Below are 24,490 nucleotides of genomic sequence, written 5' to 3' on the forward strand. Positions count from 1 at the left end.
GACGACGTCGCACGGGGAGCGGAACGTCCCGGCGCCACGTGACCAGGCCCGTCACACGCGCCCGCCCCCGTCACGTGACCAGACCCCGCCCCCTTACCCTCCGTCGCCCCGCCCTCCCGCCCAGGCCCGGCCTGTGTCGAGCGGCGGCGCGGCGGCGAGGGGGCGGGGCCGCGGCCGGTCACGTGTCGGCGCACTCCCCGGCGCGCGCGCCCGCCCGCTCGCCCCCGGCCCGGCTCCTCCTCCTCCGCTCGCCATTGCAGTTGGGACTCGGCAGCCCGGCACGCACCGCGTGGCTTTTTTTTTGGGGGGGGAGGAAGACCCCAGCGGGCTGTGGCAGGCGGGCGGCGGTCGGAGGGGAGAAGGGGACGCCGACGAGGTAAGCGCCGAGGCGGCGGCGGCGGCGGCCGGGCCCGCGCCCGCCCCTCCCCCGCCCGCCCCCTCAAAGCGCGGGGCCCGGCCCCGGGGGGGGCGGGGAGGGGGGGGGGTACCCGGCCTGCGGCGCCCCGCGCCCTCGGCCTCGGCCCGGGCCCTCGGCCCCCCGGCGGCCCGCCGCCCGCGCTCCCGCGCTCGGCCGTTACTCGCCCCCATTGTGCCGAGGAGACAAGATGGCGGCGGCGGCGAGGGCCCGGTGCCGGGCTTTGTCTGTTGCGGCGCCCGGCGCGCACGCGCGCACGTGCGGGGCGCACACACCCCCCTCGGGCCCCGCGCGCGCCGCCCGCCGCCCCCCGCCGCGCCCCCTCCTCCGCTTTGTCCCCTGCCCGCCGCGGGGGCCGGCGGGAGGCGGGGGGGCGGGGAGGCCCCAGCTCCCCGAGGCGGGAAACGGCGCCGCCTTTGTCCTCCGTGGGCGCGAGGAGGCCGACCCCCTCCCGGGAGCCCCCCCATCCCCACGCGCGGCCTTTGTCGCGCCCTGGGCCTTGCAGAGCGGGGACCGAGACTCGAAGCGTCCCCCTTTTTTTTTTTTTTTGAGTCGAAGGGTCTCTGGCTTACGCCCCCCGCCGCCGGGGGATCCGGTGAGATATTTGGGGTGCACTCGGAACCGGCGAGATGGCCTCCAAGCTTGGGACGCAGACTTCGGGGGGATTGAATGCCGTCGGCTTGTATTTCCTCGCGTAGGGGGCTGATTCAGATTCTTGAAGTCCTTAAGACTGCGTCCTGGTTAAGCCTCCGCCTGGATGAGTGTGTTGGGGGTGTCACACGTGTCCAGCCTGGGTCTGAACGTGTGCAGGGCAGGCAAGCTCTTAATATTTCCGAGATCGAGGGAAAGCTGTTTGGGCTTCTGTTCAGGGGAGTGACAGATGAGCAGGAAGCATCAGTTTTGGTGCTAGCCCTGTTTTTCATGCAGCCACGTCTCTCGGTGGTTTTGAAGCTTTCCGATGGCTGAGGAGTCCCCCTCCTCTTTAAAATGAGGGGTCTGGTGGCATGTTGGGGGTCCACGGGGCTAAGCGGAGGTGCCGCCTGAAGTTAGGTCTTGGAGCTGTCCTGTGCGCAGGTATTTTGCCTTCGGGAGTCTCCAAGGATTGCCCCCAGGGCCGCCACTAGGCTTTGCGAGTGACCCCCTGGGATGTCGCTGCAGCAGCTGCTCAGGCTGTGAATGAAGTGTGGGAACCAGAGCCTCGTCGGCAGCTGAGGCCCCAGGGGACTAGCAGGTACTGCTGTCCCTGCCCTGTTGTCATCCTGGGGTCCTTGTGTCCGAGCCGTCTCTGGGCCTGGCGGGTAAGCTGCTGGTCCCTTCAAACTGGAGTCTGAGCGAACGTTCACAGGCTTGGCCTTGCCAGGCCCTGATTCATCAGACTTCCTCGCCTGGGACTCATCCTCTATGAAGCAGAGAGGTGCCTCGTTGTGGGCACTTTTTATTTAACAGATGGCAAAAATTGCTAGCTTTTTCTAGTATATGCACTTAGTGTTTTGGAGACCCATAATTCCTGGGAGCGAGGACTCTAAGCATGTTTATTGTTTTATTTTTCCTGTCAGAATATCACCTTGGTAAGGTTGGCTGCCGATGTTTTGTCTCTCCAATGCGCTTCTTTCCTGTCCTCAGGTGAAGGCCTCCAGGTAGGGGCATCTAGAGCCAGTAATGGGGAGCCTTCTAGGGCAGCTTCCCCGTCCCCCGTGCTGGGTTAAGATGAAGGCAGCATCTTGCCATTAGACTTGAGCAAGATTTGGGAATCGGACATCTTTTTCCTTCTGAAAGACTTTGGAAGTTTTTGTTTGGACTGGGACAGCTCCCTGTCATCTGCCTCTCTCACTCCCCAGCTGGCCCTGGGGTTCACCTTTCCTGGGCTCAGAAGAGTGATTCCTCTGAGAAGAATTCCGGGTTCATACCTTCTTGGCCTCCCATCCCGCCACATTTTGTCAGCCAGTTGCTTCCCGCGGTGCAGGTGTGAAAGGTCTGTAGGTGTCCTTGTCTAGTATTAGCATGGACGTGAAGTTGTGACATTGTATTCCAATCTCACTTTGTCGGAACCCTCCTCTCCTTTAATGATGCGGTGGTTAGGATTTTCTGGGCTCTGCATCTTGAAGAGAACGATTTGGTTTCTGTTTCCGACAGAAAGATTTGAAATTGAGAGACAGATAACGGTTTGACTGGCATCTTCCTCCAGTGAGTGAGTGAAGGAGGTTGGTACCCACTTGGCACTTTTGTCTGGAATGACTTGGTTCTTTCTGCTTTATCATTTAGGATAAGCCAGTGTTGCTTCTCTGTGATACTGGTAGCATTTCAGAAAAAAAAAAAAAAGTGAAAGAATGGGTAGGCGTTAGGAAGTCTCGTCAGTACCAGATTTTTGTTTTTAAATTGTCTCCTATGATTTTATGATGTTAAGTTTCTGGGAGATTTTTCAAAGACAGCACTTTAGAGGGGATCCCATTATAAATAGTTGGAGATTCAAACAGAATGGTAACACACGCTACTTTCAGATGTCTTGTTCATGTGTCTAATTTACATGTTAGAAAGCAAAGGCCAGATGAAGTTTAGTTTTCTTCTCCTTTTAAATGTCCACGAAATGGAAAAATTGAAAATGAGTTTGCTATCTAAAGGCTATTTTCTTGTGGGCCATGTAATAACAGATTATTTACTCACAAAGTTGAATGCCATCCTTTTATAAAAGTGTAAGTTTGATTCAAGTATTTTTTTAAACAAATCAATTTTATTGATACATATTAATAAAGCATACAGTTCATCCCAAGGAACAATCAGTGGTATTTGGTATGATTACATAGTTGTGTGTTCATCACTTCAATCATTATTACAGCATTTTCATTATTTTAATAATAAAAAAACAAGAAAATTCCTCACCTCCCAGTCCCTCTTTGCTTCCCTCGCTGTACATAGCTGCTATTCCTGGCTGTTATAGCCAAAGTGTATCATCAGTGACTTTTAGTATAATCACAGTGCTGTTCTAAATATTTTGTACGTCTTGGTGAGAAGTGGTCCTGTGGCCATTTGAGGTCAGTGGTAAGTTCCTTGAGGCTTCCAGTCAGCCCTTCTCATCATCATCATCAGGATTGTGGCCCAAGCTCAAGGGTAAGGTCCTGTTTGAGTATTAGCCTTCCAGGACACTTGCTTTTCTGCTGCTTACCTTAGAGCTACATCGTTTTGCTTATCTCAGTGTGTTTTTAGGCATTAAACGTTTCAGGGTAGGTTTGCTTCTCAGCATGTTCGGACTTTTGCAGTTTAATATGTCTTGCTGTGCATTCATAATTCACACAGAAGTCTGAATGTTGGCGGTATGGACATACCAGCCGGGCCCCGTGGCTCGTAATGGCACTTACTAACTTACTAAATAAAAGCTCGTCTAGCCAGCGCCCGGTGCAGAAGCCTCCCAGGAGTGAGTGTAACTGCCAGGAAACCGGGCAGGCCTGCGGGAGTGGGCTCGCCAGGACCCCAGCCTCGCGCCGCGGCTGTGTGAGCGCACAGGAGGGGAGAGATTGTATCACATTGATTTCGATGAAGTGGCTCAAGTTTGTTTTTTTAAAACCCGGGGCTTTGGCGCTGGAAAATAATGTGGCTGTTTCTTACAATTGCCCGTATGACCCAGCGGTTTCACTCTTGACCATGTATCCCAAAGAAGTAAAACTTAATGTTCACACAAAAGCCAGTCCATGGATGTCCAGAGCAGCTTTATTCAAAACAGCGAGGCGCTGGAAACCACCCGGGTGTCCTGAATGAATGGTCAGACAAGCCGAGATCTGTCGACCCACGTGACTCCCTGGGTGAAACTTGAGGCAGTTATGCTGAATGAAACAGACTATTACCAAAGTGTTACATACTGTATGGTTCTTCTCATCTGTAACATTCTTGGAATGGCAGAGTGATTGAAATGGTGTCTGGCCGAGTTGTTGCCAGGGGAGGCGGGAGCTGGTGGGTGTGTGCTGTATCTTGCCTGTATCATTGTCAGCATCCCGCTTGATACATTGTGCTGTGGTTTTGCAAAATGTTACATGAGGGAAATCAGGTCAAGAATACGTGAGTTATGTATTATTGCCTACAATTGCATGTGAGGCTACAATTACCTCAAAGAGTTTTACTTAACCAAGGCACCCTTACACACTAAAATAATTTGCGTGTCTGCGTTTTAATATTTAAAATCCTTTGAGAAAATGGTGTGTGTTTTTTAACCAGAAAACAACACTTTCAGGAGAAGTAAACTCAAAATTAAATAGCACACTTAAATTAATAAAGAAAAGGAAAATAATCCAAGGCTTCACCTGACCAGGGTGAGATGATTTCCTAAGCTTGCTTCCCCCACCCCCTTGCTGCCTGAAGATCATTTTGGAAAGAAAGTTTGCTAATTCCCACTTGGAGGCAGGTTGTACATTTTTTTCTGTCATATTCTGCCTGCTCCCAGGCAGATTTTTAAAGGGTTTCTTCTAGTGGTGCGTCCAAGAATAGTTAAAATCACACCCTTCACTATACGGCATTTGTAGTTTTTTCCGTTCATAAAGCGTTTTCCCACATTCCGCTACCTGCAGCTTTAAGGTGTGGGTGGTGTTTTCATCTTCATTTTGGACCCAGCGCTGAAGGGAAGTGATTTGCCCGCAGTCCACAGCTCCCACGGCTCCCACAGCTGCCAGTCGGGGTGGAGAGCTTGAGCTCTGCCTGCCTTCTGCCTCCAGAACCCCAGGCGCGCCACCGTCCCAGGTGCTCCTGGAGTCCTGGGTGGCAGGCTAGCGGGAATTCCAGAATCCTTTCGGGAAACAACCAGATTTGCCACCTTTTTATTTTGTCCAGTAAGAAGTCCTGGGTGGCAGACTAGCGGGAATTCCAGAATCCTTTTGGGAAACAACCTGGGTTTGCCAGCTTTTTATTTTGTCCAGTAAAAAGTTTTATTTTTTCTTTAGTTGTTTACGTGAACACCACGTTCACCTTTTCGTAAGAAGAAAGGATCAAAAACAGGAAGAAAATAAACTTAAAGGACAGTCCTTTATATTGAAGATTTCGAGAAAACCTTTATTCCCAATTTTGTCATCTCCCTGTGGAGCAGTAAAAATATCATTGCAGATGGAACTGGATTTTGAAATTTCTCAGAGTGGCATGGATAGCCAGATTTTCCATGGCCACCTTCTGAATAGGTTGCTTGGTAAACGTCTTTGATGTGTCCCAATGGCACGCATCTGTAAAAGTTGCCGGAGTTGCTAAAAGATCAGTCTTGGTCCGGCCTCTCACCTCTCCACCCGGGAGAGGCGATGAGGAACCCCGGGGCTGGGGGTGGATAGTGTAAGCATCGAGGCTGCGTTTGGTCCTCTCGAGATGAGGATCGCTGGGGCTGGAGGGGGGGTGCCGAGCAGGGGTCCTGCCTGGGGGTGCTTGGGACGCGAAGCAGCCCCTCAGCGCCCCTCCCTCCTGGGGCACGCGGTGAGCCGGGTGTGCTGGCTTCGGAGTTTCTCCTCCAGCAGCACCTGCCATGAACCTCATGTTGTAATTAGCGAGAGGTCAAGTGCTGCAAGCATAACGTTTTGCGGTTTAAACTTCTTAACTCGGCATGCTGTGGGTGGGCCGGGGTTGAGAACAACAAAGACCCACGAACCTGATCTGTGCGTGTTAGGACGTCCCATGCCACACGAGTCATGTTATAAAATCCTGAGACTTGACTTCCACTCACATCTTCCTTTGGAGTCTTTTCATAGAGGCTGGGCTGGTGAATACCAGGCTTCCCTTCTCCCAAAGTTTGAGTCTTGAACACGGCCGTCGGAGCTTTGTTCAGTGTCACGGCTTTTAAAATTAGATTGGGGGGGCAGTGGATGGGTGCGTGTGGGTGGCTGTTGCATGCCCCTCGCCAGTAGCGTTCCTCTTGAGGCATGCTCTGGAGAAGGAGGCTTCTGCTCGCCCAGAGGCCCCCGGGATCAGTGGATGAGAGGGTTTCCTGCTGGCTTGGGTGGGAGATCTGGGCTCGCCTAGATGGGCAAGGCCGGCCTCGTGGCCCTGCACAGGAGTGTCCCAGTGTTCAGATGTTCGCCTTAGCTCTGATGTTAGAGCTCCTCCCTGTGGGGGGGCTTCCCCACCACGGCCTCGCCTGAGGGAAGAGGCCATGCGGTGAGTGGACCACAGCCGGGCAGAGATCGACCAGCGGCCACCGCTCCTTCTCAGGCCCCTCCGCAGGCCCACCTCAGAGCAGAGGGAGGGGCGAGGGGGCCACCCCTGGAGCAGATGCCACCAGTGCTTTTCAATTGAACAGTGAAGGCAGCAGGTAGCAGTCTACAGGGGCTCTTGGTGTGTTGGCGGGGCCTGTGCCTGTCCCTGGGGCATTTTTAACGGGGTGACCATTGGATCCCGTGGGCATCTGTTCCCCAGCACCCAGAGGGTGGGTTTCAAGCCCTACCCTCCGCCCTTTGCCAGCTGGCGTTTTCCAGTAGATTCGCCCATCACCTGGGTCGAGCTTCCCTCCCTCCTTCAACAATTCCCCAAGTAAGGAGTTGGGCTCCAGTCGGCTCCGACCGCGGTAGACAAGCATCATTGTGGCCTCGTGGGTTTTTATAGCTTTTATGCGTCGAATCAATTACAGTTTGGTTTTTACAGTATTTTATTATGCAAAGTTTCAAACATACAGAAGAGGTGACATAATTTTACTTGAATGACTATATCCACCCCCAAAAGCCTGCCATTGAGATTTGACTAGCGTTGCACACATCTGTCCGGCCATCTGTTCTGTTCGGCAGTCCACTGTGTGGGATGCATCTCAAAATAAGCTGCAGTCTTCCCTCTCAATATTAGCTAGAGGGCTCAGTATTTATTTACAGCTCTTTTCCTTTTGAGTAACACACAGATCTGGAGCACACCGTTCAGTGGCTTTTGACCACTGTGTATATACCCAGCCCCTATCGAGGTGCGGCCACAGCCGTCACCCCCAAGAGCCCCATCGTGTCCCTTCGCAGGCCACCCCGTCACCCTCCTCCAGAGGCAGCCACTGTTCTAATTTTTCCCCATTACTGGTTGGTTTTGTCTGTTCTAGAATTTCCCATAGGTGGAATAATTCTTCTCTCTTTTTTGAAGGTTAAATTGTTATATTGAGACATAACAAACTAGACTATATCGGAAGTCTTTTCCTTATCCAGCGTAAGAGGCTTGCTTGCCAGTTCCTTCAGCGCCGGGTCCCATTTACCACGGGGCCTTGGGCAAGGCTCTCCTTGGCAGCCTGGCTTCAGGCACCGCCCCGCCTTCCGTAACCCCCCCCCCCTCCGTAAATCCCGGGCCTGGGATTCGCCCATCCAGGAGTCCTCAGACTTGATGGGCTTGAGAATGGCCTCGGGGCTTGCTCGCCTTGGCTGGGCTCCACCGGAACAGCAGAAATGTGCGTTTCTATCCATACCATCCATCCATCCAAAGTGTGCAGTCAGCGGCTCAGTACAGTCCCAGAGCTGTGCTTTCATCACCACGATCCATTTTAGAACATTTTCCTTGCTCCAAAAAGAAAAGCCACATCCCTCTTGTATACCATTATTGACACTTAGCATTGGTGTGGTACCTCTGTTACAGTTGACGGAAGAATATTAAAATACTGCTGTTAACTCTAGTCCATAGTTGCATTGGGTGTATTTTTCCTATATACCACGTGATTGCTGACATTTTGTAATAGTGACATACATTTGATCTAGATCACGAAAGAGCATTTTTATGTTTGTTGTAGTGGTCACAGTGATCGTCTACAGCAGGGTTCACTGTGCTGTGTTCTGTGTTTCATCCACTAGCTTTCCTTCCAGTGACTTACAGGATTCTAAGCTCTTCAGCCACAGTCACACACGTGATTCAGCGCTCTTAATTACTCGCCGTAATGTACTCTCATCATCTCTGTCCATTTCCAAACGTACAATCAGCCTTACTACAAATTCTGCACAAATAAAGCATCAGCTCCCCATTCTCTAGCCTCATTCTATTGACTGGTAACTGTATATATGTCTGTTTGTGGCTGGCTCATTTCACTCAGCATGTCCTCAAGGTTCATCCATGTAGTCGTATGCATCAGGACTTCCTTCTTTTCTTTTCTTTTTTTTTTTATTTATTTTATTTTCTTTCTCTCCCCTTTACCCTCCCCCCCCCCAAGTAGTTGTCTGCTTTCTGTGTCCATTTGCTGTGTGTTCTTCTGTGTTTGCTTGCATTCTTGTCAGCAGCACTGGGAATCTGTCTCTTTGTTGTGTCGTCTTGCTGTGTCTCCATGTGTGCACCCCCACTTCTTGGGCAGGCTGCAGTTTTTTCACATGGGGTGGCTCTCCTTACGGGGCACACTCCTTGCATGTGGGGCTCCCCTATGCAGGGACACCCTGTATGGCAGGGCACTCCTTACACGCATCAGCACTGTGTGGGCCAGCTCACCACACAGGTCAGGAGGCCCGGGGTTTGAACCCTGGACCTCCCATGTGGTAGACAGATACTCTATCCATTGAGCCAGATCTGCTTCCCGTCATTCCTTTTTCCAACTGAAAAATAGCCATCATATGTATGCACCACATATTGTTTATCCATTCATTAGTTGATGGACACTTGCGGTGCTTTCATCTTCTGGCAGTTGGAATCATGTCTCTAAGGATATCCGTGCATGGGCAAATGTCTGTTCACGTCCCTGCTTTCACTTCTTCCAGGTTTATAACTAGTAGGATTTCTGTATCGTATGGTAGTTCCATACTTTTCTTCCTGAGGAACCACCTAAGTGCCTTCCATGCTAGCTGTCCCATTCTTCATTCTCACCACAGTGAATATGTGCTCCTGTTTCTCCACATCCTCTCCAACACTTGTAGTTTCTATTTTTTTAATAGTGGCCATTCTAGTAGGCATGAAATGATAGCTCTTTGTGGTTTTGATTTGCATTTACCTAATAGTTAATGAGGTTGAGCATCTTTTTTTGTGCTTTTAAGCCATTTGTATTTCTTCTTTGGAGAAACATCTATTCAAGTCTTTTGCCCATTTTTTAATTGCGGTTTGTCTTTTCATTGTTGTGCTGTAGGATTTCTTTATACTTTCTGGATATTAAACCCTTAATCAGACATGTGGTTTCCAGATATTTTCTCCCATTGCATAAACTGTCTTTTCCTTTGAAGCACAAAAGTACTTAATTTTGAGTAGGTCCTGTTTATCTATGTTTTCTTTTGTTACTTGTGCTTTGGGTACAAAGTCTAAAAAAAACTCCATCTACTGCTAGATTTTGAAGATGCTTCTCTACATTTTCTTCCAGGAATTTTATGGTCCTGGCCCTTATATTTTAGGTCTTTGATCCATTTTAAGTTTCATTTTTGCATAAACTGTGAGATAGGGGTCCTCTTTCATTCTTTCAGATATGGATATCCAGTTCTCCCAGCACCTTTTGAAGAGACTGTTCTGTCCCGATAGAGTGGACTTGGTGGCCTTGTCAAGACTCAGGTGACCCATAGAGCTGAGGGTCAGTTTCTCAGGTTTCAGTTCTGTTTCATCGGTCAGTGTGCTGCTGTCTTCACGCCAGGACCATGCTGTTTTGGCCACTCTAGCCTTGCAATATACTTCAGTTCTCAGGATTCTTCTGACGCTCAGGTGTCCTCTCAAGCTTGCTGCTGTGTCCTTTGGACACACCTGCCTTCTTCTTCGAGTACTTCCTCCTTCTGACACTGCAGTGGCTCACCTGTCTTATTTCCTATTTCAGGTATGGAGTCAACCTTTTCTCCAAGGAGCTCCTTTTAGTAGGTTTTTGCCAGTTTCAATCCTAGAAGAAAAACCTTAATAAAAAGGTCTTAGCCACCTGAAACTTTGATGTTGTTATTTTTTTTACAGCAATTTTATTGAGATACATTCACATACCACACAATCCGTGGGAAAAGTGTGTGTACGACGTTCAGTGGCTTTTGGTGTAATCAGAGTTGTGCCTTCATCCCCCACCACAGTGGCTGTTAGAGCATTTCCATTACTCCAGGAAGAAAAGCCCCTCCCCTTAGCAGCCAGAAGCTCTATGTTTGATATTTATAATGGAGTCAGAATGTGAGAGGAAGAGGCTGTTAGTGTACAGCGAAGCTTTGGCCTCTGCCGCCACCCTGTTGGACTTGGGGGGAAGAGATTGTCTCCTTCAGGACGTTACTAAGCAGGCCCGTGGAGCAGGACCTGGCCTGCCTTGTCCCTCGCTGTCCCCAGCACCTAGCCCGGTCCTGGCATGGAGGAGGTACATGCTAAATCCTGTTGAATAAATAAATACTGCTGTAAACATCAACCGTCACTATCAGATTGAGGAGATGCCAGCACAGAGGTGGCCAGGACCGGTGGCGTGCAGCGCAGGCCTCACCCGACGCCCAGCTCCGCCAGCTCGGCGCTCGGCGCTGCCTGCGGATTGGTCTGGCTCTTGTCGGTTTAGAATTAGGTTTCTGCAACTTTGGTTTGATTTTTAGATTATCTGCCATGGCTGTACTTTTGTAAAATTTTGTGGAGTATGCTTTGTGATCAAGAAATAAAACCATTAATGGAAATTAACCAATATGCACAAACGAATCCCAGTATACCCATCAGCCAGCTTCCCCAGCTGTTGGCATTTCACAGCCTTGTTTCATCAGCCTCTTCTCGCTTCCCACCTGAGGTTTTTTTTTTGTTTTTTTTTTTAAGATTTTTATTTATCACCCCCCCCCTTGCCACTTGCTCGCTGTCTGCTCTGTGTCCATTTGCTGTGTGTTCTTCTGTCTGCTTGTCTCCCTTTGTTGCGTTATCTTGCTTCGCCAGCTCTTTGTGCTCCCTGGGCATGGGTTAGCTTGCCTCCACGAGGAGGCTCTGAGGCGCAAACCCAGCCTCCCATGTGGTAGACGGGAGCCCAGTTGATTGAGCCATATCCGCTTCCCAGTCCTGAGTATTTTTTAGCGGGTGTATAATTTCAGCCATAAATATTGACACAGGTCCGCAGCAGATAGAGCTGTTCTTAAACACAGCGGCAGTATCCTTCTCTCCTCACAGAGTGGACGGTGTGGTGCCTTACTACAGGGTGCCCCTTTGCAGGTGGGTCGCTCCATTGTCCGCCCCCACAGCCAGGTGCTGTAGATCCTGGGGACAGTCAGAGTAGGTGCTCTTTGCGGGGGTGTGGAAATTGTGGGGGTATGGGACTTAGGTTGACTCATTTGTTGTCCCCAGTTCCCTGCTGAGATCGAGAGGCCTCTGCCCAAGGCTGCAAGTCTAGTGGCTGGACGAGCCGGTGGTCAGCCCACAGGCTGTGCAGAAGCTCCAGCGCGGCCGAGGCTCGGGGGCTCGCCAGGGGCCGTGCCCAGTGCGCAGCTGAGCCCCAGACTGGCCCTCCCCCCTCGCACGCCGCCTCCCTCCGCGGGCTCGTGCTCTCTCCGCCTCCACCACCACCACCACCACCACCACCACCACCACCACGGGGCCTTCGGCTGCACAGCAGTCTCCTCCCTGGCTCCGTGGGGGCTCAGCAGACTCTTAGGCTGTAAAGTTTGGCTTTGCAACCTTTAAATTTGTACCCAGTGTTCATGAGGTAGACCTGGAGCATTGTGGGAAATTCGTGTTTTGGCCCTCAGGTTGGAGTTTATTCCTGAAACAGGTGCCTTTCCGGTTTCGAGCCTGCTGCCTGGCTCTTAGTAAAGCTGAGGCTGAAGGGGCTCGCTGGCTCATGGAATAAATAGGTGGAGTCTGTTTTGCTGCTGATTTTTGTTGTATTTAGAAGGTTTCATGGACCAGACTTTGCACAGTGGGAATTCGGTAGGTTATAGTCTCAGCATGTTATTTAGACACCAGAATTGTTGCGATGGATACATTTGTCCTGGAGGCTTCTGTTGTGAGCCACTTGTCTCCGTCTCTCCAAAGCTGAACCCATAGGTGTGTCTGCTTAATGGGATTGCCAGATCTTTCTCTCTCAGAGATTCCAGCGCCTCCCGACCTTTCAGAGGTTCTTGACTTGGTGTTTCACCGAAGCCTTCTAGGCCCTCTGTCTCCTGCCTTCCTGCCATCTCTTTACCCTCAGGGCCAGAGCTCTTTCCCTCTTTTCCTTCTCCACACACTCAAGATTTTGACCAACTGGCTACATCGGCGTTTTAAAAGGCTTGTTAATATTTTTATATGTATTTGTCAACATTGACTTATTAGTGATATCTAAGAGATGATAATACAGAAAAGAAAGTGCAACATCTGAGTGTGGGCCTGATGTCAGACCTGGCTTCTAGAAACTCAACTAGGTACTTGTGTTTTAAGAGAATTTCGTAACTGGTGGTCTAACGCCTCAGGGTTGGGTGAGTACTTGGACGTAAAGACATCCTGCTGTGTTTTGGGGCTCCTCTGTGTATATAAACTAGTGTCATTCATACTGACTAGTATCTGGTTGCTAAAACTAACGGGTCTGTGAAATATTTGCACCTAATAGGATTTTCTGATCTTATAGATAGTTGAAGTGTTGGTAACACCAAGGAAATCGGTCACAATTTGAAAAGATAAGCAAAAATTTGATTTCCAGACACTACAGAAAAAGAAGTAAAAATGGTAAGAATATGTATTTTTTAACCACAGGTGTTATGTATTCATTGTGTACAAAGATGCTTATAGCATTTCCCCAAGGCGATTTATTTACCATTTCTCATTAGACTTTTTACGTTCTAAAATAATGTATGTACAAATACATGTATGTAGAAATGGATGAAGGCAGTCCCTTACTCCCCCACTGCCCAGAGAGCACAGCCCGAGTGTGGTTGTTTAACATCTCAGATCTCCAGCCATGTCCATGTTCTCACATTTACAAGAACGGAGTAGCCTGATTGTGAGCTGTGCAGCTTGTAACATACGAGGCATACTGCTTCGTCTCTCTAAATCAGGGGTTCGCAACCTTTTTAGTGGCACACACCCCTTTACCAGTCAGGCGAAGGCCACAGGCCTCCGTTTACTAAGTCCACACTAGCTGTGTGCTATTTAATACCGTACCCGCACCAGCAGTCCCCACAAGAATGCTGTGGTTTGTTTGAATTTCAGTTGAAACTCACAGACCCCTGGTTCAGAAACCCTGCTTTAAATCCTTCATAACTTATTAGTTTTTACATTTCCAGCGCCCAATGCGAATTTTTGTGAATGATGATCGCCATGTGATGGCCAAACATTCTTCCGTTTACCCGACGCAAGAGGAGCTGGAGGCTGTCCAGAACATGGTGTCGCACACGGAGCGGGCTCTCAAAGCCGTGTCCGACTGGATCGATGAGCAGGAGAAGGGCACTGGCGAGCACGCCGAGTCCGAGAGCATGGACGTTCCCCCAGAGGACGAGACCAAAGAAGGGGCCGGGTAGGTGTGGGTTTCTTCTCCTCCTCCTCGTCTTTCTGGTGAGACTAGCCGGTGTGAGTGTCGACGTCTCCATTCCTAAGAGCCCCCTGCCTTTCCTGGGGCCCCTGGGCTCCGGCTGGACTGTGCCCCTCATGGTGCTGTCCCTGTCCTCCAGGGAACAGAAGACGGAGCACATGACCAGAACCCTGCGGGGCGTGATGCGCGTTGGCCTGGTGGCCAAGGGCCTTCTGCTCAAGGGGGACTTGGACCTGGAGCTGGTCCTGCTGTGTAAGGAGAAGCCCACGACCGCCCTCCTGGACAAGGTGGCCGACAACCTGGCCATCCAGCTCGCTGTGAGTGACTGCTGGGGGCGGGGCGCAGGTCAGGGCCGCAGGCAGAGGGCCGGCGGCGGGCTTCAGGCCCGCCCTGCGCTGTGCTGCTTAGGCCTTCTCCTCAGGCCTGGACAGGGCCGCAAGGGTCACGGGAGCGGCTGGCTGTGGCTGCGGGGCACCCCAACTCCCTGCCAGCAGAGTGACCGGGCGCGCTCGGTTCTTGTGTGCCAAGCTGACCAGCAGCGAATCCTTGGCATTCGTTTCCCATCCATTCTCGGTCCCGCCCCGATCCAAACAAACCCGGACCTGAGCAAAAATTGAAAGAAGTCCACTTACCTCATTACAGAAGTATTGCCTCGTACCCTGAGTCCTAGGCCAGAGGTGCTCTCTGCCTGGGTTATTTCTTCCTCATAACATCCCCAAGAGGTTGGACTGTCATCGTTTAAGCGTCACGGGCAATGTGACTGGCACGGGGAGCCCTGCCTGGTGGCCTGAGCGTTCAGCGCCTCCCCCACAAGCACGCGGTCCCCTAGACTTACCTGTAGGAGAAGCAGAGGGAAAAGCAAAAATTAACCCATGAATCCTCACCCCTTCAAAAGAAAACCACTATTAACTTTTGTGTGTTCTCTTTACATATATAAATGTGCATTCTCTTGGATGCTACTAACAATTTGTGGTCAAGAGTTGAAATCTGGAGCTAATGCAGTATACTAGATATTTTTGAGGCGCTATTTAAGGTAAAGGCCTTAAATAAAAATAAAAAAATTTTAAATGGAAGCCCTTTTAAGTTCATTTAATCCTTGCCAGTGCAGTGACTATTAATTGAAGAAGATGAAGTTGAGCCTAAATGTTTCTAAAGGGGAGCAGATGTGGCCCCACAGTTGCGCACCCGCCTCCCACACAGAAGGTCCCAGGTTCTGTTCCTGGTATGTCCTGAAGAAACAAACAAGCAAAACAGACGACAAAGCCAACTTAGGGAAGCCAGTGTGGCTCAGTGGTTGAGTGCCAGCTTCCCACATACAAGGTCATGGCTTTAATCCCTGGCCCCCGTACCTCAAAAAAAAAAAAGTTTCTGAAGGAGAGAGAGACACTCCTTAGGATGTCTTATCAGGTTAGATCAGTGGTTCTTTGCTGTGGCAGTTCTGCCTCTCGGGGACCAGTGGTCAGTGTCTCCGGGGACATTTTGGGGGCCGTCGCCAGGAGGTACTGCCTGCAGCCAGCGGGTGGAGGCCAGGAAGGCTGCTCAACTGCCCACAGCACACAGGGCAGCTCCCACCACAAAGAAGCCTCACGCCGGGACGAGGATCCCTCCTGTAGGCGAGCGCAGGGCCGCCTTGGGTGCCCCTCCCCTCCTTTACATCACCTTTAGCCGAGAGCAGCCTGGCTCTTCCTTCATCGAGGCACCTCCTGAGCGTCCTCATTTGCAGCGCACACAGGCTTTGGCGCCCCTCTTAGGATGGAAACTTTCGCTCCATGCTCTGCTGGCCGCTCGTCCCGGGGTGGAAATAGCTTGGCCAGATGCTGCCCATGTGGTGGCACCGCTTTCCCGGTGCACGCCCGGCGTCGTCCTCCTGCAGCCTCCTAGTGTGCCTTGTGTCCTTGAACTCGCTGTAGGTCAGAAACCTCCATTCACTGAGACGATCCGTCCACAGCGACACAGCAGGGAGTCCAAGCCGGGTCTCCTTCCCTCACGTCCCGACTCCTACCTCACATCGCACTGTAAACTCTCCGTGCAAGGCACTTTTCTCTGTGTGTAGTTAGTTATTCCCATCTCTGGGGTACCCAGAAAATGGTCTGAGATCCCACGGCAAGAGGGGGGCCCTTCTGCCACTTCGGCCCCCCCCCACCCCCAGATGTTGACCTGTCTGCCATGGTAGCTGGCGACTGGGTTGTTGTGGATGGCATTTTTGAAAGTTGCGATTTCTTTTTCTAGGCTGTCACAGAAGACAAGTATGAAATCCTCCAGTCTGTCGATGATGCTGCAATTGTGATAAAAAACACAAAAGAGCCTCCGTTGTCCCTGACCATCCACCTGACATCCCCTGTTGTCAGAGAAGAGATGGAGAAAGTGTTAGCTGGAGGTAGGGAGGCTGAGAAGGGCCAGGAGCCCTTGAGATGCTTGTGTCCCCTCGCTCTTCAAACGTGCTGTTCAGTTTTAGACTGCTTCCAGTAGAGGATATTGGTGTAGGCTTGACGGCTGTTAACTCTGAGAGCCCATCTCCCGTTTGGTTTGAGTACTTGGGACTTGACAAAACAGTTGCACTAAAAGTGAGTAGCACTTCTCACAGGGGAACTGCAACTGTTCTTGTTACTCTTAATCCTTGAATGTTCCTGTTAAGTGTCAAACCTGACCTTCGGTTGAGCCATTGTCTGGCCTTGGAGAAGTGGCCCCCTGTCTTTTTATGGTTTTCAAATTGTTGAAGAGAACCAGATGGTTTCTGCATGAACGTCGTGTCGGGGTCGTGCAAACAGCTTGTGCTGTGGCAAAACCGAGGGCATCTTGGTGTGTCCTCTGGCGCCGGCTGCCCTCAGCGGCTGCCGTGGCTGAAAGCTGAAGAGCCGGTGCCGGGTGTGGATCGAGTTCTAAATAGCCGTGCGGCTTTTCCAGCCCCATCTTTGGACCGGAGAGACGGATGACGCTATGAGAACGTTTCAGAGTCCATCCGGGCCCCTCTCGTGTCCCTTCCGGGTGGATGTTTTTGATGACAAATCTTAAGCTGTGACGTGAAAGCGACAGGCCTTATCCAAACCCCTGATCCACGCACGGCAGCAGAGCCAGAGCCTGCGGTTTTGCTGCAGCACAGGCTGCCCGGTGCCCTTGTCACTTCTGTTGACCGTTGGCTCCGACGACCAGAGCCCTCCTAGTCGATCGATTCAGGGACGCTGGACCTTTGACCAACAGGACTCTCTCTGTCAAGGGCTGGGGCCAGGGCAGGCAGGCCTCGCGGGCGGAGGTGGTCCCTGGCTGTGGAGGCTTCGGGAGCAGAGGGGGAGTTCACCCCTCCTCCCCCACCCCCAACTTTTTTGTTGGTTCTTTTGTTGTTGTTTTTTTCCTATTGAAATTTTTAGCAGCTGATTTATGGGGAGAGCATGGGGAGGAAGCAAGGTGACAGTCTATGCAAAGACAGGGTTCGCCTGTCTGTCCCCCTCCCCCATGGGATTGTTCCTCTTAGAGTAACTTCCCACTTTTGTTTTTCTTGTTTTTCTTGTTTTTATCTTTTTTCGTTTTTGTTTGTTTTTCTCTTTTTCCAAGGGGGCCTCCACTTTTTACGACTTGCTCTCAGGGAAGAGTCCCATGTGCTCTAGCTCCTCCTCCCCTGCTCGAGGGTGGAGACGACCTCTCCTGGGCGCCTGAGCTGCCCTTTAGGACACTGCCACCTCCCTTTCCACCTGACAGAAACCCCTTGGTCAAACTGTGCCTTGTCTTCTTATTCCATCCATGAATAGAAACGCTATCAGTCAACGACCCCCCGGACGTTCTGGACAGGCAGAAATGCCTTGCTGCCTTGGCGTCCCTCCGACACGCCAAGTGGTTCCAGGTTTGCATTTTGTTCTTCTATTTGTCTTTCAGTAGAGAATTCCTAAGTTTTAACTTGGCTAACTGTGACCGTAACGTTTCTTTAACATTGACAAGAGCCGTGCCGAGCTTAGCACCCGCGGCATGCCGGTGCTAAAGGAGCGCACGTAAACCAATTTGCCGTCCCCAGAGGGGGCTCGTAGCCGAGGAGGTGGGCTGCTGCTGCTGTGTGTTAAGAGTAACGTTACTGTCCACGCAGCACCGTGGCTGCCGCCCGCACCCTCGCTGGTTGTGCACACGTGCCCTTTGCCCTTGACAAAGCAGTACCGCGAGACTCGTGTTTCATGTTTTCACCTTGCGAGGGGAGGTGCCTCGGCATGACGCGCCTGTGCTTTGTTCTCTAGGCCAGGGCCAATGGGCTGAAGTCTTGTGTCATTGTCATCCGGGTTCTGAGAGACCTGTGCACCCGCGTGCCCACCTGGGGTCCCCTCAGAGGATGGGTAAGGGCACCTTCTAGCTGGGGCCTCCCCTGGCCTCCCCCCTGAGCCCAGGAATCCCGTGGGAGCTGGGCAGTGTGGGCCCTTGGGCATGCGGCGCTGTGTCCCCTCAGAGCTGCTTGGTGAGCGGCTCCTCTGCCACGCCCTGGGCGGTGGTGAGAGTGAGACTCAGCCATGTGAGGAAGACACAGCTTGGGCGGGGGAGGGGCTGGCCTGGCAGCCCGTTTCTTTAGCGCCGGGTCCTCTCCGTGACGAAGCGCTGCGGTGCTCTGGGGCAGGGTGGCGCAGGCCTGCAGGCCGCCTTAATGGTCCACAGCTAAGAATGTGGGTTTTATCTTTCCCAATGGCTGCGTTTGGAAAGCCAGCACCTCTGTGGTGGCCTCCCTTGGCCTGTTGGCTCACTGGGTGTTTAATAACATCTGGCCTTGGAGGGAGAAGCTGGCTGAGCCCTGCTCCAGGGGTTCCGTCCTTGGCCCGGCCCTGACGCGCTCTCCTGGCTCGTAGGACTGGACGACGGGGCCCCCACCTCCCCCTGTTCCCCCCTCCCCTGCAGTGGCTGACGCCTTGCCCTCTTGCCTTTCAGCCCCTGGAGCTTCTGTGTGAGAAATCCATCGGCACCGCCAATAGGCCCATGGGGGCGGGCGAGGCCCTCCGCCGCGTGCTCGAGTGCCTGGCGTCTGGGATCGTGATGCCAGGTGGGGCGTCTGCTCTGCCAGCCGCAGGGGAGGACAGGGACGGCAGCCCGAGGCCAGCGCCCGGGGCCTCCGACTGGGTTAGGGCAGCAGCAGCCCGTGTCCCCCAGGCCAAAGCATGTGACTACCCTCTCGCGCCATCATAGCCAGCCCTGTGCCGGGTCCGCAGCCGTGATTCAGAGGGCGGATCCGGGGTCAGGGGTGACCCACTCCCACGTGACTTTCTTGCTCTGAGACACACGTGCGTTATTTCTGTTGAGGGCTGGACGCCGAGTGGGTCACCTGGCTCGGCGTGTTGTCCGCAGCTGGCTGTGGATGGGCCCGGGGGGTAACGCACCCAGTCCCCTCAGCCAGCACGGCGCTTCCGAGAACGCTCAGAGATAATCCTCTGCATATCTTCCTTGTTTCCTGCCTTCAGATGGTTCTGGCATTTATGACCCTTGTGAAAAAGAAGCCACTGATGCTATTGGGCATCTAGACAGACAGCAACGGGAAGATATCACACAGAGTGCGCAGGTATAGTCATCGCCATTGCTCACGTGAGCCCTTACCCAGGCTGTAATCGCTGGCTGCCAGTTCCACTACTGGGTATTCGCAGGGTAGGCCCTGGACACTAGGCTCAGGCCGGGGACTGAAGGCGAAGGAGCGTGCCTGCTACAGGGCGCCCCAGCCTGGGCTGCTTCTTTCCCCTGGCGCCATGCGTGGTTGCTGCCTGCCCCCGCGGCCGGCTCGAGTGCCGTTTTCGGACACCGAGCTCAGCGGGGAGACGTGTTGGCCGTTGGACAGCTCCGGGGCTCCTTCCCCGCACGCCCCCCACATGGCTCCATGTGGCAACCAGTCCCCAGGTTGGGGTCTCCTGTACTCCTCTCGAGGGGGGTGGTCACAGGCTGGCCTTCCACCACAGCAAGGCGGGGCCCTAGCAGTCAGGCGCGCCCCTGGCTGTTGGGGGACCCCTTGCTGTTGTAGAGGAGACCACTAGCGACACCCTCGGCCCCACCCGTCTCAGAAGGGCTAGCGCGCACACGGCTCCTTGGCGGGGCGCGCAGGGCAGCTGAGTCAGGCACTCTTCCCCTTCTCCAGCACGCGCTGCGACTCGCCGCTTTCGGCCAGCTCCATAAAGTCCTGGGCATGGACCCTCTGCCCTCCAAGATGCCCAAGAAACCAAAGAACGAGAACCCGGTGGACTACACCGGTAAGCACGCCGCAGGCTTCGGGCCGCCTCCCCGTCCTGGGCGTCCAGCCAGGCGGCCGGCCGGGTGCTCAGCTGCGTCTGTCCTGCTCTGCGTTTCAGTCCAAATCCCCCCCAGTACCACCTACGCCATTACGCCCATGAAACGCCCGATGGAGGAGGACGGGGAGGAGAAGTCTCCCAGCAAGAAGAAGAAGAAGATCCAGAAGAAAGGTACGGCCACGGGAGCGGTGGGGCTGTCGGACTGTCCAGCGGACTCCGCTTCACATCATTCGCTCTACAGCGGGGAGACCACCGCCTCTGCTTTCATTTTTACTTCTCTCGGACACGATACTTAAGTCCTTTTAAAAGAGCATGAGATACAGCGGCAGGTGCAGAGCACAGGCTCACGGCGTGGCCTTAGCAGAGCCACAAGCTGGCTGGGAGAAGCGGGGGGGGGCTGGCAAATCCCTTGGGTGGCAGGAGCCTTCGGACGCGACCCCAGCCCAGTTTAGAATGGACTTAGAGGTCCTCTCGGTGGCAGAGCCCCTGAAGGCCTTCTCCAGAGCACTCTGGATGTTTGGTTTTAGAGGAGAAGGCGGAGCCTCCGCAAGCGATGAACGCGCTGATGAGGCTGAACCAGCTGAAGCCGGGCCTGCAGTATAAGCTGGTTTCCCAGGCCGGCCCGGTGCACGCCCCCATCTTCACCATGTCTGTGGAGGTCGACGGCAGCTCGTTCGAGGCCTCCGGGCCCTCGAAAAAGACCGCCAAGCTGCATGTGGCCGTCAAGGTGCGCGTGGCCTGCCGCCCCTGCCCGCGTCCACGCGTCCTCGTCCTCGCAGCAGAGCCACGTTCCTCGCCGTGGGAGCGTGTGGCTGAGCCCTGGGTGGGGTCCGCTGGCGTTGGAGGGTGGGCTTGCTGGTTAGAAGTTTGAGCATTTGTCAGACCACACGCGGCCAGAGGGCCCACAGGCATGGCGACACAGCCATAGCTCCTCGGAGTTCAGGGAAGAACCCTCCAGCTTGGGAGCTGCTGCTTCAGGATCCCCGCGGGTGGGCCTGCGGGGCTCCGGGCACCTGTCACGCTTGGGGAGGACCTGGGGGCGGCTGGGGCGGCTGCGGTGCTGAGCCCGCCCTCCCTGGCCCCGGGGGTCTTGCCTCCTCTGCAGGTGTTACAGGACATGGGCTTGCCCACAGGCGCCGAAGGCCGGGAGTCCAGCAAGGGGGAGGACTCGGCCGAGGAGGCGGAGGCGAAGCCGGCGGTGGTGGCCCCTCCCCCTGTGGTGGAAGCCGTGTCGACCCCTAGCGCAGCCTTCCCCGCGGACCCCACCGCCGAGGTGAGCACGTGGTGGGTGCTAGGCGTGACGGCGCAGGCCTGGGCGGGCAGCTCTGGGTGCTGGGAGCCGAGGCAGTGCTGGCCCGTGGTCGGGAACTTGGCGGCGGTGTGGGGTGCGCATGGGGCACCTCGTTGCCGCGAGGCCCCACCGAGGATGTGGCAGGGACCCTTGGGCCAGGGAGAGCGGGGTGAAGCACTCGGGGCGCGGCGGCAGAGCAGGAGAGTGGGCACTGCTCCGCCCTGCGGCCAGAGGCCTGTAGCTGAGTTGGTCGGTTTGCTCTCTTCCTGTTTCCCCTGAGAACGTAAAACAGCAGGGGCCGATCCTGACCAAGCATGGCAAGAACCCCGTCATGGAGCTGAACGAGAAGAGGCGCGGCCTCAAGTACGAGCTCATCTCGGAGACGGGCGGCAGCCACGACAAGCGCTTCGTCATGGAGGTGAGCGGCGGGGACAGCCCGACCCTCCCGGAGGCCCGCTGGCCACGGGCGTCAAGGGGTGTCTCATTCCCTGACGTGCCTCTCCTCCTGCAGGTTGAGGTGGACGGGCAGAAGTTTCAAGGTGCTGGTTCCAATAAGAAGGTGGCAAAGGCATATGCTGCCCTTGCTGCGCTAGAGAAGCTTTTCCCCGACGCCCCTCTTGCCCTAGAAGCAAATAAAAAGAAGAGAGCCCCAGTACCCGTCAGAGGCGGACCTAAATTTGCTGCTAAGGTGAGCGGCTGTGTGGGAGGGCCGTGGCGGGGCCTGGACACTCCCAGGGCCTCGAGTCGGGGTTAACGTGACTTGTTGCTTCTCGTTGTTGCTTCTCGTCCAGCCACACAACCCTGGGTTTGGAATGGGCGGCCCCATGCACAACGAAGTGCCCCCGCCCCCAAACCTCCGCGGGCGGGGGAGAGGAGGGAACCTCCGCGGACGGGGCCGAGGTCGAGGATTTGGTGGCGCCAACCACGGAGGCTACATGAACGCCGGTGAGGACCTGGACCCGCCTGCGCCCCGGGGCCCGGCCTGCGGCGGGCAGGGCAGGCCCACCTCCATCCCCTCACCCTCTCCTCTCCTCCCCTCTCTTCCAGGCGCCGGGTATGGGAGCTACGGGTACGGAGGCAACTCGGCGACGGCGGGCTACAGTAAGTGTCTCTCTCTCTCTGTCTTGAGCTTGGGGAGAAGCTGCAGGATAGCTCGTGGGCCTGCGGTAGGGAAGGGTTGCCCAGCAGCCGCCTGCCTGGGGCGCAGGAGCGGCGCGCACCTCTTTTTGGTGATTAGGTCAGCCTGTCCTCTGGCCCCTACCCTGCAGGAGTGTGATTCCTTAGATGTGTGTGACTTAAAAGTCAGAATTTTAAATTTCTCTGCTTTAAGCCATATGTGAAGCACCCATTCTGTGAATATACTTTTCCTGCCAGTGCACAGCTCTTGTCTTGAGAAGGAGCCTTCATTGGGGGGTTACAGGAGCAGAGAAATCTAAAACATGAATTTCAAATGTGGCGCTCTGTGCCATCTTTCAAAAGAATTCTAATTTTTTTTCTCTGCTCTGTCTCCCCCTTTTGTAGGTGACTTTTTCACAGACTGCTACGGCTATCATGATTTTGGGTCTTCCTAGAGCATCTAAAAGTATTGCACACAAAATCAACTTTTTACTCCAATTTTCTCGAACTCCAAAACCCAAAGTGTCCGTGCTGTGTCCCTGTGCTTCACTGGGTTTCTCTACCGTGGCTTTTCACCGCAGCTTGTCTGAGACTCTTAGCCTGCAGAATTTAAGACAATGGCAGTTTTTATCGTGATTTGCCTTTGAACTTGGTCACAATAAGTGGAAAACAATTTTCAGAGAATGTATTTTTGTGCAGAATTGCACAGAATTCTAGAGCCAGCGTTGTTCAGCATCAAGGCAAAAGCCCACCTTTGCTTTTTATGGAAAGCATTACTTTATTTAAGAGACAGATAATGAAGCATTTTAATCTACCTTTGTCTTAATTTACAGCAGGTTTTGTATGAATTTTTTAACCTTTTAACAAATCCCCAAATTTGGTTGATGCCTTTGACAGTAATGAAAAATCTGAATCCAGAGCAAGCAGCTTTTTTTGTTTCTGTTTCTGTTTCTGTTTTGTTTTTTAATCATGTGATACGTCGGGGACGTTTGGGGAATTGTAAATTGTGCTAAGTCAGCCTCTCTGGCCTTCTGTAAACGCTCTGGTGGGTTACTGTTTGGGATGTGACATTTTGTGGCTGGTTGAGCTAGAAGACTGAACTTGAACTCTCAAAGGTATCAAAACTGTTTCCATTATCAGTGCCAGAAACAGACAGGCGTTAAGGAGTAGACGACGTGAAATTTTGCAAGTCCTAGTCACAGCTGCAAGTGCATGGGATCCTTTTTTCGTCTTTGATTTTTAAGTGGGGCTTTAAAAAATCCAGTCAAGCAGGAAGAGCCCAGCACGTGGCTGGATCCTCCGGGGGGAGAGCTGGCCCTGGCCGAGGCCGCGCTGCTGGGCGCCCGGCTGCACCTGGCACCACGCAGCCTGGGCGCTCCCTGCGCGCTCGAGCCGGGCGGGCGTGCGTTTCCAGCGCTGCCCCTCGGCGCAGAGAGCCGCGCCGCGGCGGCATGTGGCTCTGTACCGAGCCCCGTGGCCGCCTCCCTTGTGGCAGGCGCCTGTTGTTTTGGGGCGCTGGTCAGCAGTTCTTGCTGCCCCCAAGCCCACCTGTGTTGACTTGCAAGATTTTGCGTTTATTCAGGCAAAAACTGGTCACAACGGTTATGACAGAATCTGTTCCCAGAGGTTTGAAACATTCAGTGAAACTTTTTAAAACTTTTATTGCATGATGTATTTTTTTTTTTTTTTTTTAGAAAGTTATTGTTTGAGAATAATGTCTTTTTATACTGGGAAATAGTTATCCTGAATGACGTTGAAAACTTGCCCTACCCCTTATTATTATTTTTTTTAAATCAATACATGTTAAGCCCTCGGTACTTGGTGTCTTCATTCCTGTGCTTGAGGGGAGGGGAGGCGCTGCGGGTGTGCTCTGTGCTGCTCAGGGGAGGGTGCTGGGGCGCTGCGGGCGGGGCCTGGGCGGGCCTGCCGAGGAGCCGGGGTCCTCCCAGTCTCCTCACTGAGCCTGCGCATGTTGCTGTCCTTGCGCTGGGGGGCGTCCTCCCGGGCGCTTCGGCTTTGCAATGGGGGTGGGGATGGAGCAGGCCTGCCCAGAGGAAGCGCTCGGAAGTCTGCAAATGCCCGTCAAGTGGCCCAGGACCTAGCAGGGTGAGGGGCGCAGCTTCAGCAGGTGG

General features: G+C 53.6%; 1 protein-coding gene across 2 annotated transcripts in view; it reads left to right on the forward strand.

Moving 5' to 3' along the window:
* Positions 1-24,490, forward strand: part of ILF3 (interleukin enhancer binding factor 3) — a 27,811-nt gene continuing 3,321 nt past the window's right edge. The window contains exons 1-17 of one of the 2 annotated variants that reach the window (XM_058290483.2): positions 1-376; positions 12,819-12,916; positions 13,474-13,703; positions 13,858-14,035; positions 15,948-16,095; positions 17,462-17,553; positions 17,936-18,031; positions 18,612-18,723; positions 19,139-19,236; positions 19,801-19,912; positions 20,012-20,122; positions 20,479-20,678; positions 21,057-21,224; positions 21,523-21,660; positions 21,754-21,930; positions 22,034-22,187; positions 22,290-22,343. In XM_058290483.2, coding sequence (XP_058146466.1) covers positions 12,914-12,916; positions 13,474-13,703; positions 13,858-14,035; positions 15,948-16,095; positions 17,462-17,553; positions 17,936-18,031; positions 18,612-18,723; positions 19,139-19,236; positions 19,801-19,912; positions 20,012-20,122; positions 20,479-20,678; positions 21,057-21,224; positions 21,523-21,660; positions 21,754-21,930; positions 22,034-22,187; positions 22,290-22,343 — 2,071 coding nt within the window. In that variant the 5' untranslated portion in view covers positions 1-376; positions 12,819-12,913. The remainder of the gene's footprint in view (positions 377-12,818; positions 12,917-13,473; positions 13,704-13,857; positions 14,036-15,947; positions 16,096-17,461; positions 17,554-17,935; positions 18,032-18,611; positions 18,724-19,138; positions 19,237-19,800; positions 19,913-20,011; positions 20,123-20,478; positions 20,679-21,056; positions 21,225-21,522; positions 21,661-21,753; positions 21,931-22,033; positions 22,188-22,289; positions 22,344-24,490) is intronic. The other variant, XM_058290484.2, reaches the window with a different exon arrangement.

Source organism: Dasypus novemcinctus, chromosome 30 (assembly GCF_030445035.2).
Source record: "Dasypus novemcinctus isolate mDasNov1 chromosome 30, mDasNov1.1.hap2, whole genome shotgun sequence".
Lineage (NCBI taxonomy): Eukaryota > Metazoa > Chordata > Mammalia > Cingulata > Dasypodidae > Dasypus > Dasypus novemcinctus.